The sequence below is a fragment of the Amblyomma americanum genome, chromosome 3, assembly GCF_052857255.1.
Source record: "Amblyomma americanum isolate KBUSLIRL-KWMA chromosome 3, ASM5285725v1, whole genome shotgun sequence".
Taxonomy (NCBI): Eukaryota; Metazoa; Arthropoda; class Arachnida; order Ixodida; family Ixodidae; genus Amblyomma; species Amblyomma americanum.
In genome coordinates this window covers 145351609-145371096 of record NC_135499.1, presented here as the reverse complement: position 1 = coordinate 145371096, position 19488 = coordinate 145351609, and the positions used below count along the sequence as shown (strand labels likewise).

The window sequence follows — 19488 nt, the reverse complement described above, 5'->3', positions numbered from 1 at the left end:
GCTGCCGGCAAATCTAATCGGCTTATCATTACCTGTTCAGACTTGCACTGCTGAAGCTGCGCGCTCTACCACAAAATGGCGCCGGTGACGTCACGTGCCGCGCGTGATCGCCTTCGGTTGGCCTCCCATAAAAAAGCTTCCGCTGTAGTAACTGTACGTGCAAGGTCGCTTCTGGAATTGATTCCGCATTACAGAGCTGGAATATATATTCGCTACTATAGTACAGGACTGGAGTTCGAATTAAAAGAGAATGTGCTATTAAATTAAAATATATGTATATATATCACATCTAATTCACAGGCCGCCTGCTGCGAACTAACAGATATTGCCGCAATAGGTAAACCTACACCTGGTATTCCAGTCATTCTAACAATGTCTTGAATTAATTCCGCAAATAATTTCCAGGAAGATTAGAACCGTAGGGGCTTGTGACGAGGGGGAGAAAACAAAACAAGCAGTGCAACAAGCGTTGACTTAAACGTGTACCCCCGGCCCATGCGTTGACAGCACGCGATCTGGACACCAGTCCAGTCATGTTCACTTACCACGTTGAGCGTCTTCTCCTCTTCACTGCCATGTTCGCGGGCCCCGAGGGGCGAGCAGTGCCCCGTGTAGCTGTTCCACGACCCGAAGAAGTCGTACGCCATGACGGACACGTAGTCCAGATACCTGGAACGTTGATTTTGTACGTTTTCGTGTGAACAACAATTAAGAGCTTTACGCATATTCAAACATTTGCATTTTACAACATGTGATAAAGTTAGCTATAGTTAAAGCTGCAGTTCTACAGCTGCGATAGCGAAACTCTGCACCCTAGCTGTCCTTGCTCATCCAGAACGCTACCACATGTAACTTTTGACCGCCAATGTTGGCATGTTGGTGTCATCTCTGCTTCTTGACATATTTCTTTTTGCACGGCGTTATCCAATTTGAATGTGACGCACGTTGCACTAGCCGAGCGCGCCCTAAAGCTCCGACTATAGGCTGAGATACGTCAGCTGCTACAGAGTTATCTACGGTACAGGATAACGGACGAAGACTAGAGAGTCGTACATAAAAAAAAGGAGGCTGACTCTGAGTCAAGCTATATCTCTAGGCAGTACTCAATGTACCGCATATGAAAGCACTATTCGTGGTCGTCCGACGATACGCCAGGCGCACTTTATATAGTGCCGTCCTCTCTGAGAAGAAGCTTGTTCTGAGCCACGCCTATTAAAATCCGAAGTGACCCTTTACTTGCTTTGTGCTCGCCAAAGCTGTGAAAAAGTGATCAGGCAGTTCAGCTTCCGCTGCCCTTACAATCGAAAAAAAAGGGGGGTGGGGGGGAGGGGGCTCATTGGATAATATCGAAGCATTAGCTCTATATTGCGCTGGCAGAAAAGGGAAGCAGATAGGCCTCTGTCCATGTGCCGAGGGGACGGGCTACCTCAACCTCAGCGACCATGCACCGTCTCTCCAACTTCCCCTTTCACCCATCTGCACCCATCTGCACCCATCTGCACGTCTGCACCAACAACCCGAACAATAAACAACGCACTCCCCACAGCACGGGGACAATGGTCCGTCTCCTTCCCATTCCTGCCTAACTAGTTTTGGCTGCCGTTCAGAGGACCGGTGCTCAGAGCCCAGCAGTGTAATAGTTCGTGTTTTTTTTTGTTCTTTTCATTACTACCTCCACAGCTCAACGCAAGCTACACAGAACTCCCCAATAAATGTGCTTTGCGTTCCTCACGTGGTGGTGGCAACACCGCGGACGATGAACCAGCATACTGAAGTGGTTTCTAAATGAACTCTATGTTGGGCTAACTTGCGCCCACAAATAGCTGTATACAAGTCGGGCGCGGCGATAGCAGCAAACATTCTCGGCAATCGTCGAAGGGCGGAATCCCCACTGCTCTCGGCCTCGCTCAATTTAAAGCTGGCAAGGAACTTTCGAGATAAGGCGTCAAAAGCAGCAACAACAATCGAGAACAATGCGGACGCACTTGCGCATGGCTGCGGTCATTCGAGATAAATCTGGTCGTATCTTGCGTCACAAACAAAATGATAAAGCTTCGTTCCGATTGCTGGTTTTGAGCGTAAGCGAAGAAACTGTACAAAGCATCGCGGCATTACTACTCTCTCAAGGAAAGACAAATGGACAAAACGTAAACACGGACAGTACAAAATAAACACTGGGAATGAAAAAAACAGCGTCCTTTAGCGCACATAATACTGCTTTAGACGGACAACATGGGCAACTTCTGGTCTTGCACGGAGTTCATGGGATGCTGTCATTCCATCAGGGAAGACTTCATCGCCCAGTTCACCTAGTCGGCGAAGAACCTGTACGGGCCGAAATAGCTGCACAAAAATTTTTCACTCAATCCGTGGCAGCGAAGGGGAGTACAAACACAGACTCTTGTCTCCTAGCTTGTATTCCGCGTTGCGTCTTCGTAGGTTGTAGCTTCGTACTTCTGACGGCGGTCCGCTGTTGGTCTTAGATCGGTAGTCGGATCGAGATAGTCTTCGTCGATGACGTTTGGCCGCATTGCGTCGATCGTAGTCGAGCGTGGTCATGGACTCCCTCTCGCGGACGAACCAAAACGGTGTCACCTGGGTGTTCTTCTGCACTACGGTGTTTTAGGTGAAGACCACGTAGGGCAGAATGACATCCGTCTTGTGCTCTGCGTTGGCGTACATGGCAAACATGTCTGCGATCGTCTCGTTCAGGCGCTCCGTGAGGCCGTTTGTCTGCGGATGGAACGCAGTTTTCCTTCGGTGGTTTGTGTGACTACTGCAGAATTGCTCGGGTGAGCTCGGCAGTAAACGCAGTTCCTTTGTCCGTGATGAGAACTTCGGGGGCACCGCGACGAAGGGGGATGTTTTAAACGAGATATTTGGAGACTTCTGTGGCGTTGCTACGGGACAGAGCTTTTGCTTCGGCGTAGCGGTTAAAGTAATCGGTTGCTAATATTCATTTATTTTATTTATTTCATACTTCAGACAAGTATTTCGGCCCTAGCAGGAGTGGCATACGTGAAAAATTGCATGCATTGAAAGATGTCTACGTAGGGAAGGGGAATGGCCTCGTCCTTCGAAAACGTAATGGACTTAATTGAAGGTCGATGATCGTTTGATGTTCAGACAAAAAAAGTCCATGCCTAAGATCCCATGCCGGGAACATTGTTGTAGGATTACTAAGCCAAGAGGATAGGTATGTCATGGTCAGTCGCGCGGTGCATCGTCCCGATATGGCGTTCCTGTGTCCACCGAACGCAGGTATACCGTGCGACCACCGACAGCCACTTCAAGGTCGGTGGTTCGTATCTGCGCACTGCAAGTTGGCCTTAGAGTCCGGCCTCGGCTCCTTCGGGTGCTGTGATCATGGCTGGGGTACGTCGTTTTGATTTGTCTGTGCGGCCGCGTCACTCTGAAGTCGGATCGCGTCGTGGTCGAGCTTGAATTGGCATGCGGCGTCGGCGTAGTGGGTGCGGCGTTTTCATGCGACGTGGTCGGTGGGGTATCTTCGGCGTCTCACTCATGAGCAATCTCACCTCCTAAGGTTGCTGTCTCAAGTCTACCCTACGCGGGCTAGGACGCCTTCGTCGAGCGCGGCTGTGTAGCTGCGGCAAGGCGACGCGGAGCGCGAGGTTAACGGCAATGGTTAGCGGGAAAGGCGGTTCGGTACTCCTCTCGACGCAGGTAGGCCTATACTCGTCGATTTTTTGCAGACGTTGGCCGGAGCGTGGTCGTGGTGCATCGATGGCAAAACCACGAATATCGATATGTCGGTATACGGGGCAGTAACGAAGAATATGACCGGCCTCACCACAATGGAAGCACAGCGGGCGGTTGTCGGGAAGTCCTGGCATCGTATTTCCTGGCGTGTGAGCGTCGCTCGTATAGGCTGGCGAGCGGGGGCTATAGAGGCGACGTTCTGGAACAGCTGGTTCACGTTGAAGAATACTTGGGGGGGGGGGGGGAGATCTCGTTGAGGCCGGGAACTGCGGACTACAGTGGCGCAGTTCATGGCTTGCGCTTCCGTTGGAGCCCTACGTCGGTGGCGGAGAGCCGAGCGCATGCTGCTCTTCTTCGCGGACGATTTCCGAGAGTCGCTACTTTAGACTGGTTGAAAAACGGTATCAGGCGACGCAGCTCTTGGACAATGTTTCAGACCATATTCCGCAGGTTATCCCCGATTTCTGCGCCACCCGAGAGGGTTGCCGACGTGACTGAGCGGTCGAGGGTAATGGCATGCTCGTGCTTCCAGTTTTCTCAATCGTTGCCGGTTCAGGCGGTCTTCGCTTGATAGCGGATCATACAGGCGAAAAGCGCCTTCTTAGCACCTCGCATCAAAAGTTGCACCTTTTTTTCACTCATGTCAGGATCGACACGTCGGAAAAGGCGCTTCGTTCCTTCTGTGTCACTGTCTTGTTCTGGCGCTGGATCTGTGACTGCAGAAGCAGCTGCGCTCTTTCTTTCCGGACGACGCTTGTGAATGTATTGAGGAACTCGCGCTTGAATAATTACCACGTCGCCAGAGAAGCTTCGTAGTTTTCGTTTCATTATCCCAATTGCGGAACACAGTTACACGCTCCAAATGCTCCAGCCATTCTTCAGGATTCACGCCTGGAAAGCCATTGAAAGTGGGCGGCAGTCGGGGCTTTGCAGAATAATCGTGGCTGGTGTCGACTTCGACGTTGAGTCATCCTTCTAGGATCGGGTGTGGTCCGGTAGTAGTCCATGTTCAGTTGGCAATCCGCCACGGTACGTGGCTCTGTGGTTAAGGCGCTCGGCTACTGAGCTTGACTACCCTGCGTTCGAACCCGCTGCGGCGGCTGCGTTTCGATTGGGGACGAAACGCTGCGCGATGTCAGTGCACGTTAAAGGTCATGTTGTCGAAATTATTCCGGCTTATAATAAATTGGCTTATAACGTCACATACCTCATAATTCCAGGCACGTCGTAGGCTGCGTCGACAGTTGCCTTGCCTGCAGAAACAGCCGCTGTCAGAAGCAGCCCTTTGGGATTCAGAACACTCCTTAGCTCCTGAAAGGATAAATTTTAAAGAGATTTTCACTTGCATTTCAATTCCTTCCGCACAGTAAGAATCACTCAGCCTTATAGACTAAGCAACTGAATGCCCAGACTGAATTGCATCTAAATTTCTCAGTTATTCGGTTGCTGCTGTGTGCGGGGGACACCACTGACAGCTGTTCTGCCCCCCAGCCAATCGAAGGCGAGCCCGGAAGATTGCGTCTGCACCAACGGACCGCGAGCAAAACGTCTGCAGCTTTTAACTATAGGCCTTTAGGACAACCATTTTCACGGCTATGGCTGTCCACGGTAAGCTTTCTCCGGAGTAAGCGGTGTGACCGTCCTCGTATATCGCGATTGAAAACTCTCGCATTCACTTGATGATTAGTGACAGTATCGTCCAGATGGCGGCGCTGCGGTTGCGAGCGCTCTCTACTATTGCTATAGGCTCGCACTGCCCACCCTTTACAACAGGTTCAGCCACAGCATTGTCATCATCTCGAGGATGCACCCTTTGTAAGTATACACGGTTTGTTTCGTGTAGGTACAAAGCACTGCTCATTCTGGCTCTCTTCTTAAGGTACAAACTTTGCTGCAGGGTTAAAGTCGACACAGCTGTTCTTCCATTATTTTAGACTTAAGCGCACACAGAAGCAACGCCTATGGCTGCAGAGTGCGTCACACCGGAAGGAGCGGAGGGTGTATAAATACCTCCAGCAGGAGCACGAAGTTCTGCTTGTCCTGGGACCCGCCGCCCCTGGCGGCCGGGTACTCCCAGTCGAGGTCCAGCCCGTCGAAGCCGTACTTGCTCAGGAAGACGCTCACACTCTGCGCGAAGCGCTTGCGCCCTTCTGGCGTGGAGGCCATGCGCGAGTACTTCTCCGAGCCTTCGTTCCAGCCGCCGATGGCCAGCAGCGTCTTCAGTTGCGGGTGCGTTGTCTTCAGCTTGTTCACCTTCTCGTACATGCCTGGGAGGAGAATCGCGTGCTTATGCGTACATACAGTGAGCGTACGTGCGAGCGAGCGGTTTCCTTGAACAGGAGACAACCTAACGCTTGACTAGAGCACTGACAGAAAGCAAAATAACTAGTACGGCGTAAAGAAATGACATTTAGAGGAAGAAGAGCTAAACCAAGCGTTTAAATTATTCTATTATTTTTTTTTTCAATTCACGTGCTTCCTGAACTGTGCGCTCAAAAGATGTGCAGGGTAGTTCACTGCTAGTGTGAACACCGGACCGAGTGATGGTCGCGTTTGGGAAGTCCTCCTCCAACACTGCACTCCAACGGAATACTGCGTCTCCCTAAAATATACAGGCTAGACGCGAGAGGGGAACTTATCCGGTTCTTCAGGCCCGCAAAGATTTCGCTCACCTTTTCAGCCAGGACTTCTATGCGGAAAGGCAGTTTTTCGCTTGCAAAAGAGACCAGCTGGATTGTGGACACTTGCATGAACTGAGGCCGAATGTAAATGGAGCCCCACGCAGTAGGAAATTAGAGTGAAGACATTCATGGGAGAAAGTGTATACAAGAGATGCCAGAAGGCTGCTGGAGAAAACGTGCTAGATGGTGGAGGCCGAACCCGAAATCTCGCTGCGTACACATCCACTGGCAAAGCTTTATGCAGCATGGTATTGGTTAGTTAGTTATATCGAGATTTTTTTGGCGCAAAAGCAACTAAGACTATAAGACGCCAATCATGATATTAGTCTAACGGTGCACTGTGTTATTCTCGTGCTCAGATCCAGAAATATACCTATACATCTAATTCTATAGTGTGCAAAGACGGCACGGAAATTATCCTCGTTATAACGAAGTCGAAGAGGCCCGGCGATTACATCGTTATAGCCCGTGTTGACCGAGATTCCAAGGGGAATCGTCATTTCTTCGTTGTATTCATTATTTCGTTATAAAAACCGTTTCGTTATAACTAGGTTCGACACGCGTTTTTCGCTTATGTTATCCTTCGTAATTGTCGCGCGCGTAGCAGCTGCGTATACGACGATATGTATGCCGCGAGGATTAATTGATGCGACATGGGAGAGGCATTTGCCATGCAGTGGACGTAGCTATGCTGCTGCTGATGATGATGGTTATGCTATACGGGCAATGTCATACCACTCCACGCAAGCCCGCGCGTATGTAAAATAGCGGTCCGTGCAGCACATACCGAGTCCGTAGTTGTCCTTGAGGTCCAGGTACGGGTCGAAGGCGGCGATGACTCCGTTGTCCAGCTTGGCGAAGGCGTACACGAGGTGAGTGCAGAGTGACGCGTCGATCTGGCCCACCGAGAACTTTCCCGCGCCATCGCGGTAGTGCGACCAGCTGCCCCAGTAGCAGAAGAACACGCGGGACCCATCTGCACGGTCAAGCGTGTGCGGTGGTGAAGACTGCGCCTGATTCGGTGTCCCAGCTCCTTTCTGGGGAGCACTGCCCGCGGCCGTCGTTACGACTGCTCCCAGTTAAGCGGAAGAAGTGTTAATAAGCGGCATGCGCTGGTGTGCTAGCTATGCTTAAATCTTCAACTACAGGTGTCATTAAGCTGATACGATACTTTATAACTTCATAGAAAAAGTTCTTTCTGCGCGAGTCGGTACATTCTTTTTTTTTTAGATTTTCGAAAACAGCCCTGCAACAGACTAGCATGTGAAAGAAGACACACATATTATATATGTGCGCCTTTTCCGGAAAGCTGGTTTTAATTCATAATTATGTATGCCGCGGTTTTCTCGTAATCAAAGCGGATTGACTGACAAGTCGGTCGATTGACTGGTTAGTTGGTTGGTCGATTTATTGATATATCCATTCGGTGGTAAATCGACCGATCGATAGACCTACTTTTGGCGTAAAAACAATCCCTATACGCAAAAATCAGTATGGTGCTCTGGGTCGCCCGCACCTTGTGCGTCTGTACCTACTTGAAAGATGGCGCTACGCTACAGTGTTGCACATGCGATTCTTGTTTAACGGGGCCGAAATGGATCATTCAGTGACTTCTGCACGTCATTCGAACGCACCCCCAAAGCTCGCCACAACCAACCCGACATCTTCCCCTTCCCCGCGCTTTTGGTATTTTGCACCCACGGTTGGAATACTGGGGAAACCACCGCACTCACTCCTGGTCATGCTTCCTGATTTCTGCGTTTCCGCTCCCGGTACAATGCCGAAGGAAAGTTCATTCCATCTCGAACCACATCGTTATCTCATTTGGTTGAGAGAAAGTAATTAACCATCAACACTGGTGACTCTGCATCGCTGATAGCGTTCCATTGTGGCCCAAGCCGTGCATGAAAACGTGTAATACTCACGCGGGAATATTTGTTCGCAATGATAACGCTGATATCTGAGACTCATTGTCCTAACTTCCGTTGAGTAATGGAGAGGTGAGAAGTGGCTTGAAAAAAAAAACTGACCTTATCGAACGCAGAGTCCGGTGTTTTTTTTTTAGTTTTTTAGATTACTTGCAATTTGGTTCAGGCGCTTGCTGTACATATTTTGTTGCAAGCCTCCCACTCGGCATGGCTGAAACAGCTTACAGCACCTTATTAACGAGCTCATATGGACGCATCCCATTAAGTCCCACCGCAGTCAACCATTTGCTTGTGATTTCACATTAACACACTTTCGTATAAAAACGCACCACACGAACACATATTACAGTAGTACCTGGCTCTACAAGAAAAATACGTGAACTACACAGAATTTCACACTGACGGCTCAAAAACAGCAGACTATGTCGGAAGGGTACAAGGAAACGGGCAAAAAATAGTAAGGCTGCCTAAGTGTGCATCCATTTTTACTGCCGAATGTTATGCTTTATGTCTAGCTGATGTAAGCAATGTAATAAATGACAGTATTGAAAACAGCATAATATATACACGGATTCACTCAGCCTGCTTACGGCACTACATTCCAGAACTGCAGTCGAACCCTTAGTAGGAGACATAATACACAACACAGAAAAAGTCACAACACAGGGACATATGATAAAATTCTGCTGAGTACCAAACCATGTTGGAATAGATGAAAATGAAAGAGCCGACTTTTGTGCTGCACAAGCTCGCAGTCGTGAAATCAAGAAAATCAGCTTGCCTCATAGATACTGCATGAAATCAATACACAGTAGTTTGAAGGCTAAATGGCAGACAACATGGGATAATGAAGTAAACATTGAACAACCTGCATTTCGTAAAGCTCGTCCTTGGTGAATGGAAGATTGGCAGGCACCAGGTACGTTTTAAAGAAGTGATTTTATGTCGTCTCCTCATTGGACGCGCACACCTTACACACACAGATTCCTGCTGACAAAACAAGACAAACCTGTTTGTGAAAAATATGGAAATTAACTTACATTAAATCACATTTTATTCTCATGCCCGTAACTCTAAAAACTAAGGAAAAAGTTTTTTCTCACTTTTACGATAAGTGCATCCCTTTCCACACAACGTTACGCTTAGGTGAAAACGCAATTGTTGACATGTCATATGTTTATAACTTTTAAAGAGAAGCTGGATTTTTTTTTTTGAGAAACTGTATATTCTGACCCCGTGCCTCGATAGATTTTATGATCCACCTCAGCCACTTCCTCTGAGGAAAAAGCTGAGGTCTTTATTTGGTTTGTTGGGAGCCTCGAGATCCTTGCCCAGCCAAGGATGGTCGCTGAGGTTACCCGACCTTCTTTAAAGCTTGCACTATTAGATTTTTCTAAAATTGCTTCCCTTTGTTATCATTATAGGTAGTATGAATTAACTTTTCAGGCCCTTCGCACCACCGTTTCTTTTCAAGGTTTTATAAAATTCTGCAGGAAACAATTTTTCTATACACTGAACCTAGCCGCCGCGGTGGCTCAGTGGTGTGCGCTCGGCTGCTGACCCGAAAGACGCGAGTTCGATCCCGGCCGCGGCGATCAAATTTCGATGGAGGCGAAATTATAGTGGCCCGTGTACTGTGCTATGTCAGTGCCCGTTAAAGAACCCCAGGTGGTCGAAATTTTCCGAGCCAGTCCCTCATAGCCTGAGTCGCTTTGGGACGTTAAACCCCCATAAACCAAACTATACACTGAACTTGGCGCATCATAGTGCCGCGAATCTTTGTAGTGTTTGTTCATTCTTCAAAGCGGCCGGCACGCCGCTTTATCGCTTTGCTTGTGATGCAAGACGCGACCAGATTTATCTAGATTGATCGCATCCAGGCCTAGCCGACTCTACACTGTTTGAATATTATGTGGTAACTTTGCACGCGTATCTCGAAAGTCCGCTATCATGCAGCTTTAAATTCAGTGCAACTGAGAGAGGCAGGCATTCTGTTCGACTACGACCGCCGAGAATGCTTGTTGCTACGCCGCCGAGTCATTCAGTTTTTTCGGGCGCAAGTCAGCCCAATAAAGAGTTCTATTTTAGAAGCAGTTTTTCGCTACCTTCATCACTGCCTGGACTGCCATCACCACTACGTGACATCTGGTGGAGGTGCGGGGTACCGTGGACCGGCAACGCTCCTGCAGATGGAGGGCAACGCTGCATCATCACCGCTGGTTCTTCAGCAGCCACGTGATCCTCCTGTATTCAGTGGTCTACCCCAGGAAGACGTCGAGGAATGGTTGGACGAGTCTTAGCGTGTGGGTATACATTCAACAGATGGGACGACCAAGCAAAACTCCGGTACGTTTTTTTCGTCCTGAATGGCCTAGCTAAAACCTGCAGTGGTACGAGGATCACGAGGCTTCCATGCGAACGTGGAAGGAATTAAGGAAAGAACTCGTGATAACATTCACAAGCATCGTCCGCAAAGAAAAGGCCGAATTACTGCTCGGGGCGCGCACCCAATTGCCAAATGAGAACGGCGTTTCTTACGTCGAATAGATTTGCCGTCTATTCCGACGCGCTGACCCACAAATGACCGAGGAGAAGGTACGCTTTTTGATGCGGGGTATCAGACAAGAAGTTTTTTTGCCGGACAGGTCCGAAACACACCCAAGTTCGTTGCCGAGTTCACAACCGAAGCGTCTACGATCGAGGAGACCCTTGAGATCAGGGCTCGGCAGTGCGACCGGACACCAATAGCCTTCTCCATGAGCCATGCGGAGACTGCAACGACCACCAATGACAGCCTACGGGACACCATCCGTGAGATTGTCCGCGAAGAGCTACGACGACTGCTGTCATCCTCCCCACAGCCCCGCAAGCAGCGACTCTCATGGATGTGGTACGGGAAGAAGTGCGACAGGCACTTGGCACACCGACTCCGACGACCACAGAACCCCATGCCATGCCATACGCCGCCGCACTACGTAATCCTGCACCCAGACGAGGCACCCCAAGCCCTCTTCGACGGGAAACAGCTCTACAAGAACGACGCCCCTTTGCCCCCGCACGCCCGCCTTACGAGAGACGCGACGGGTAGCGAACTCCCGACCAAGACGTACTAGGGACCTGCACATAAGGCACTGCTCCAGCGCGCATGTTCTAGGTCATGCCTTTTACAGCTAGGGAAAGGCAACTACGGGTGGCGTGGTGCTACAGTTAACCTGCTGAGCAAGACGGCGTTTGCCATTATTTTACTTGAAGGATGTAATAGTTTTGTCATTTGTCTAAGGTTTGGGTAATCATCATTCATTCATTGCCAAGCAAAGATGCCATAAAATCTCACGCATGCATGCGCGCAAACAGAACATTCACCGCTAGCATGGTTCATTACTAGATTTCAAAATAATAAGACAGGACAAATGCACTGGAAGGCAGTGAGAGGATAGAAGTCATTTGTCCTAGCGCATGCACTGCAAACAACGTTCTAAAATTATTTGCGCTAAAGCCAATAGCGCAGTCATACATAGCAGACGATGATGATGATCATGACAGACGAGCAGGTCAACCAAGCGCCCTCAACGGCCAAAAAGTTAACGAAAGTTGGCGCACGCAGTCCCGTAGGACCCCGCCAAGTGTGCAAGTCTCTAGTTAAGTAGGTCTTGCTCCCGACAACCGCCCACTGTGCTTCCATTGTGGCTATGCCGGCCACATACTTTGTCACTGCCCGTACAGACGCATCAGCCTATGCGGTTTCGCCATCGGTGCCCCACGACTGCACTCCGGCCATCGGCCGTGGGAAATTGACTACTCTCTAGAGGGGAGTACGTGTCTTCAAGCTGTCCGTCCCGCTCCCCGTCACCGTCCAGCACACATTTTGCGTCGCCGGGCCGCAGCTACGCTGCTGCTGTTCGCGGGAGGTCTCCCAGTCCCCAGCAGGGGAAAACTAAACAAAGCAACCTTTGGAGGTGAGGTTGCTCACCAGCGAAACTACGAAGGTCGACCACGCCGCATGAAGACGCTGCACCCGCTGTACACCGCACACAAACACGAGCTCGACCACGACGCGAACGGGCTTCAGAATGACTCCTCCAACCAGAGAAGCCCCGATGACACGTACGAACTACCCACGATCCACGTACCCGACGAAGCCGTGACCCGAAGCCGAGGACGACGTGCAACGCAAGAGCCAGGACATCCGACTTAGATGTGGCTATCGACGGCCGGAAAGTTACCACTCTAGTCGACACGGGCACCGATTACTCGCCGATGACTGCAACATTCGCCGCGCGATTGAGGAAAGTTACGACCGTTTGTGACGGCCCGCATATACGCACCGCAGGAGGCCACCTCATTATTCCATCGGGGCGATGCACAGCTCGAGTGACCGTCAAGGGACACACCTATCCTGCGACCTTCGTAATACTGTATACAGCAAGATTCCCGCGAAGTTATCTTGGGCATGGATTTCTTTAATAAGAATCAGGCGATCATCGACCTGCGATCCAAACTGATCACGCGTTCGACGGACGAAGCCACCCTTTCGATGAGAACTCTGGAGCATCATGTTGCCCTGAGTGTCCTGAAGGAAGAAGTGGCGTCCCACCCCGCTCAAGCGCCATCTTCACCGTAGACACCATGGGAGCCATTAATACTGAAACCATCATCAAGGGGAATATCAATTGCTTCTAGGCCGAGGAATCGGCATAGCAAGAGGCATCGCACATTTCCGCAATGGCCAAGCTGAAGTACTGCTGACGAACTTCAGCGAAGAGTACCGGCCCATTAACAGAGGAACGCCGATTGCTTTCTTCGACGAAATATCCCACGTACGAGTTTCTTTCACCCTCTCCGACCGATCCGCAGAACATTCGCCTGACCAAGAGAGTTCGCCCACTTTCGACATCAACCCAGCCCTGCCCCGAAACAGACAAGACCAGATCCGCAATCTGCTTCGAAGCTGCAGCGAGTGCTTCTCTTCATCGCCGAAGGTCCGGAAAACGCCGATTGCCAAGCATCGCATTATAACATACCAGCGCGCCCGACCTCTCCGCCAAAGCCACCACCGTGCGTCACCGCGAGAACGACAAGCCACCCGGGACTAAGTGGAATTCTGCGCGACCAGTGGCGTAAATTGCGGGGGAACACGTGGGGAACACAGTGATACGAGCAGCACACGCAACACAGGGAAGCCGCGGGAGCGAGGGGGCCTCCTCCCTTCCACAGAATGGCTCAAGAGATTCAGATGTTCATAAAACAGTGCTGTCATAATTACAATCCGCTAACATTCAAAGGATTTCCCATGACCACGTGTGATTGTGTTTAACTTCAAGCCTCTGCTTTTCTGGCATCCAGTCAATCTGTGATTGAGACAGAGATGTTAAAGGGTAGTTCTGAGCGTTCGAGGGTCGAAAGCGCGCAAAGCGTCGAAACTTTCTTCGGGGTCTTTCTTTTGTTCGGACTTGGCGAACGTTTTAACAGTGCGCGAGATAAGCGCTGATAGATGCGACTCTCGCCTTGGCGGCATGCATAAGCTACTTCATATCAGCTGGTCATCTTTATTAAAAAAAGTAAATAAGTAAAACACATTGAGTAATCACCGTCGCTTTCAGTTTTTTAAAACTGCCGGTCCGATTAAAAAATTGTGAATGTTCCTTCCACCGCTTCGGCCCCACGCGTCGTATGCGCCAAAAATAAAAGAACATGGAGGCTCTGATTATAGAGCGGGAAAGCAATGCCGGTTATAATGCTCTATAAATAGCACAACCGCTGATCTGGAATACTTATACGGCACAACGCAGGCTTTATATTCGCGGAAGGCTGCAAAATGTAGCTGCAACGCCCTCCTTTGGATGCGCCTAGAGCACGGCCCGCGCGAGAAATAAAATAAAGAAGGGGCGGGGCTGTGGCACGTGAAGCCGCGGTTGGCTGCTCTATTCTTGCCTAGATCCGAGTCATCTGCTTGTTCCTTCGCTCCTAAGGCATAAGCCTACATAACATTGCATTCTGTGCTAGAGGCCTGCACGGGCCGGTATCTAGACTGGGCCCTGCCCTACTCGCCGCTACTTCGATCCGAACACCGAACCCAACCGCCGCCCGCTACCAATTTCTAATGGCCGGCCCGGCCCGGCCTGGTGCTCATTCGGTAGTGTCCGTGCAGACCCGTTTGCTTTTCATTAAATTTCGCTCTTAAACAGAGAGAGAGAGAGAGAAATACATAAACATGCAGTAAACAGACATCTGAAAAAGTTGCAGAAGGCAAGAATCGGGTTCATACCAGCGACGAGTGCGTATTGTGACATTCCGTGTGTGCTACGAGGATCCACGTTCGACGGCGCGGCGTAGACGGAGACCCGTGACAGCGGCATCATCAATTACCCAGCCATGCTCTTTGAGTGACGACCAGAAAAACCGGACCCGCCGCCGCCCCGGGGAAACAGGCTTTATCCTCCCCAATTTCCGGTTACATTCCAGGACAAGGAAGCTGTCAGCGGGCCAGAGCGCGCCGTACCACAGCCGACGCTATGCGCTACCGCGAAGACGACATTCTTTCCCTCCCCCCCCTTTGTCGTGGGCTATCGCCGGGAAGGCACCCACAGCTTCCCAGAAGGGCCGCGACGGACACCTGTCATGGCGGACAGGCAGTACTCGCCAAGAATGTGGAAAGACAGGCGCTAGTGAATTAGCTCCGAAGAGAGAGCCTGTGTATACTCTCACTTGAGAGAGAGTGGTGGCGTTTTTGTTGTTTATTTAATTTGTATTGTTAACAGACTCTGGGTTCGAGGCTAAGCCCAACCCAAGGGGTGGTCCCCATCTCGCATGTTATTTTGGATTGGAGAATTGATGCTTTGGGCGGGCCACTGGAAATGACCGCCCTTAGTCCTTTGTTAATCAAGTGCTTAAAAGCACATGTAAACGGATGCAGTCCAGTCTGAGCTGGGGCTCCATGCTTAGCATGTAATGTGATGCTACTTAGGCACTAGCCTGCCCGGTCGATGAGTAAAGTAGTGCAAAGTTTGTTCTGTTGTAAAATTATGCTCTGCTGTCATCATCTACAAGCTCGCCTCCTGTTCATCTTCAAGCCGAACGACACTAGAGGAAGGGTTTGTGAACCATCCTCGAAGAAACGGACGACTATTGAAATTCTACTGCATACACGCTCAGGACGACATCGTTAGCGAAGAGGGCCTTCAGCGCCGAAGCCCGACGGCGTGCAGCTTCTGCCAGCAACCGCTCGAGCCCAACTCCGGAGCCACTCCATCGCCCCCATGAAGTCGTCGGCACGTAAGCTCGGACGCCCCAGCCTCTGATGTATAACCTTAATCATGTGTAATTATTGAATATACCTGTTTGTTTAAACTGAGCCATACGGTGTCTCTTTGCCTCTCCGTCCCGTGTGGACCTGCGCATTATGGGGGTCATCACACTGGTGTCAGAAGTGGGGTCTCAAAAGCAAATGTCCTCTGAATGCTGCGACATTCATGACTTCAAAATTGTAATCAAAAGGGAATCACGGGACTGATTGTGGGACTTTTTACCCCCATTTGAGAGGCTTGAGGCACCGGAGGGCTTGAAAAAAAAAATGTCTTTATCTGAGGGAGCTCCCACTCCACAGCCGTCGCTCGGAGCAAGCATGCTGGCATTAGGAAGCGTCATTCCGACGTTTACGGGAGATAAGACAGGGGTTCCAATCTGCGATTTCTTTTCCATGCTAGAAGAGATTGGGAAAATGGGGGGATGGTCCGATGCTCAAATGCTGGGAATGGCGAGGTGTAAGATGGCAGGAGCTGCTCATTATTTTGCATGGCGAGACGAAAAAGTAAAATCCACAAAATCATTTGCGGAATTTAAGAAGCTCGCGTTTGAGCATTTCGACACTGAACCACGTCACGTGCGGGTACAGAGGTTCCGTGACGCCGGACAGATGGTAGGGGAGGACGTGCGAACATTTGCGTCGCGGCTTCAGCGCCTAGCGCGCGATACGTTAAGCAGGGAGGAGGAAGGAGACCAGCTAAGGAAGAAATACGCGGAGGATCTACTTAAAGAGGAAATGACCGCTTTGTTCGTGGCTGGTCTGCAAGACCCCGTGCGCCGGTTCGTGCTCTCGCGCAAGCCGAGCAATTTCGACCAAGCCGTGGAGGCCGCATTGGATGAGGAACGAAATGAGGCGTTAACGACAGCCGCAGCGAGAGTAAGCGTCATAGAGAGAGCGGTGCTCAACCCTGAGGTTGCTCTCTTGGCAGAGCGATTAGATCGCTTAGAACAGCTGCTATCTCAGCAGTTAGAACGCCAGGTTGAAGCGCGCGCTCAACAGCGCTCATTCGCTGGAAACCGGAGACCGCCACAAAGCTACAGGCGCGGTATGCGAGATTTTGAAGAAATCGTATGCTTCGCTTGCCAGGGTCGCGGACACATCGCCAGGTTCTGCCAAAACGTGCGCCGTGGGGAGCCACAAAGAGAAGCAGGCGAGACACACCCTAAGCAAGCCTACAGCGGGGCTCCAGATACCGAGTCAAAAAACTAGTTAGTCCTCCCCAGCCTGAGGAGCGTGGGGAGGGAGCAGTAGATGATGAGGTGGTGGTAGTTTGTGTGGCCGACGAGGCATGCCCTGTTGTGCGTTGCAAGTTAAATGGTTGTTGTATGGAATTGTTGATAGATACGGGGTCAAAGGTGACATTGCTTAAGGAGAGCAGTTTTAACACGCTTCGAAGGAAGGGGGACCGCGAGGTGTTGGAAGCGTCTGGTGGTATGGCAACCAAATTTGTAGGCATAACGGGGGATCCTCTTGGCATAAGTGGACTCTACCGGTTACACTTCTCTCTCGGCGGAATTGCATTGGAGCACCCCTGCTACGTATGCCCGGACACGGTGTCTCTGCCAAACGGAGTGTCAGGTATATTAGGGCAGGATTTTTTGAGAAAAGGGAAGGTAGTAGTCTCATTCTCTGAGGAAGAGGTTAATGCGGGCGGCTCAAAAGTTCCGTTTTTGAACAGGAGAGGGGCTGAGATTCGCATTACCGATATTGACACCCGTCAAACAGTGGGATCATTGGAGAAGGTATATTCGCGGGTTGCCGTCCGGCTGGTCGAGGAGGCGGTCGTCCTTCCTTGGTCGGAGCACATTTTTTACGCGTTTGTGCCTTCAGATGTAGAGAGCGGCGCCGTGCGAGTGCTTGAGCCGGTCGACTCTCTCAGCAATGGCCTGAAGGCAGCCGCGTGCCTCGTGACAGTTAATGACGCCCACAGAGTGCCCCTACGGGTGGTTAACTGTAGCCAGCAGCCACTGAGCCTTCCCAAGAACAATACATTGGCTTTCTTCACCTCTGCGATAGAGCAACGTGAGCCCACCGATACGGTACTCGCAACTGTAGAGCATGCTAGTCCTTCGGCTGCTCCAAAGGTGTCGTTCGATCTTTCTCACGTAAAATCCAGGGAGAGGGAGGCTCTGGCTGGTTTGCTGAACGACTACTCGGAGGTATTCGCCGCGTCCAACCTGGATTTGGGCTGCTGTGGCGTTATAAAGCACAGGATAGAAACCGGCACTTCATCGCCCGTTTACCAGCGTGCGTACAGGATTCCTTACTCCCAACGTGAGGAGATGGAGCGGCAGGTGCAGGACCTGATTGATCGCGGCATTGTCGAACACTCAAAGTCACCCTGGGGAGCACCAGCACTATTGGTGGAAAAGCCAGATGGCTCGTATCGATTGGTAGTGGACTACCGCAAACTAAATGCCGTAACTCGCATCGATCCATACCCCATCCCCAATATACAGGAGACGCTTTCTCAGCTGGGCTCTGCCAGGTACTTCACGGTAGTGGACATGGCGGCGGGATTCTGGCAGATAGCAATGGATCCGGCAGATGCCGAGAAAACGGCATTCAACACGCCCTCAGGGCACTATGAATGGAAAAGAATGCCGATGGGTCTGGCCAACAGCCCTGCTGTCTGGCAGAGAACCGCTGATGTTATCCTGGCAGGTCTTCTGGGGAGGCTGTGCTTCGTGTATATGGATGACATTATCATATACAGTGACAGTTTTGAGAACCATTTGCGCGATATTGAGCAGGTTTTGGTGCGACTAAGAGGAGCGGGTCTCAAGCTGAAGCCCTCTAAGTGCCAATTCCTCAAAAACGAGGTGAAATACCTCGGGCACGTTGTTTCAGCTGACGGCGTGCGACCGGACCCTGAGAAACTAAGGTGTGTCTCGGATTTTCCATCCCCGACTAGCGTCCGCCAGGTCCGGCAGTTTCTCGGCCTGATCGGTTACTACCGAAGGCACATAGAGGAGTTCGCCAAGCTCGCTAAGCCGCTCACCGCCTTAACAGCCAAAAATGTCGCCTTTCGCTGGGACGAAAACGCGGAGAATGCTTTTGGGGCCCTGAAAAGGAAGCTAATGAGTGCACCGCTGTTGCGCCACCCGGATTTTAGTTTGCCCTTCGTTATGGCCACAGATGCGTCAAAGTTCGCAGTTGGTGCCGTGCTATCTCAGGTTATCGAGGGCAAAGAACATCCCGTTGCTTTTGCTAGCCGACAGCTGAGCCCCACATAGCAAAAGTACGGAGCTACGGAAAGGGAGTGCCTCGCCGTTGTCTGGGCAGTAAAGCACTTCAGATGCTACCTTTACGGCCGCAAATTCAAGCTAGTCACAGACTGCCATCCTCTGAAATGGGTGATGAGTGTCAGGGACCCTAGCTCGCGACTCGCTAGATGGAATCTACACCTGCAGGAATACTGCTTTGAAGTTGAGCACAAGTCAGGAAAGACACATCTGAATGCTGATGCACTCAGCCGCACAGCTGCCGTGGCAGCTACAGATGAGTTTGTCCCCGTAGTCGACCCCGCCGAATTACGCACAGAGCAGTGCAAAGATCCTGACCTGAAGCGAATAATCGAAAGCTTAGAGGGAGCACCGTCTCAGCCCGAACAGCTAGGTTATTTCATTGGCAAAGACGGCACCCTGTGTCGGCGCACGAGGCCAACCAGGAAAGGGAGACCAGAGAAAACCGCTTGGGAGAGAGTCGTCATACCTCGGTCGTGGACAGAAAGGGTTCTTCGCGCGTTTCACGATGCGCCATGCGCCGGTCATTTTGGCGTAGCGAAGACACGCAGGCGTGTGGAGCGTTTGTACTTTTGGAGTGGCATGCGACGGGATGTTAGAGACTACTGTGC

At 50.9% G+C, this 19488-nt stretch overlaps 1 protein-coding gene across 2 annotated transcripts in view; it reads right to left on the bottom strand.

Annotated features, from left to right (window-relative positions):
* The window catches only part of LOC144125081 (chitinase-3-like protein 1), a 64225-nt gene that overhangs the window by 22207 nt on the left and 22530 nt on the right, over positions 1 to 19488 (bottom strand). For both annotated transcript variants that reach the window (XM_077658156.1, XM_077658155.1), the window contains exons 2-5: positions 7189 to 7377; positions 5731 to 5987; positions 4928 to 5031; positions 546 to 669 (exon numbers count right to left, since the gene is read on the bottom strand). In XM_077658156.1, coding sequence (XP_077514282.1) covers positions 546 to 669; positions 4928 to 5031; positions 5731 to 5987; positions 7189 to 7377 — 674 coding nt within the window. The remainder of the gene's footprint in view (positions 1 to 545; positions 670 to 4927; positions 5032 to 5730; positions 5988 to 7188; positions 7378 to 19488) is intronic.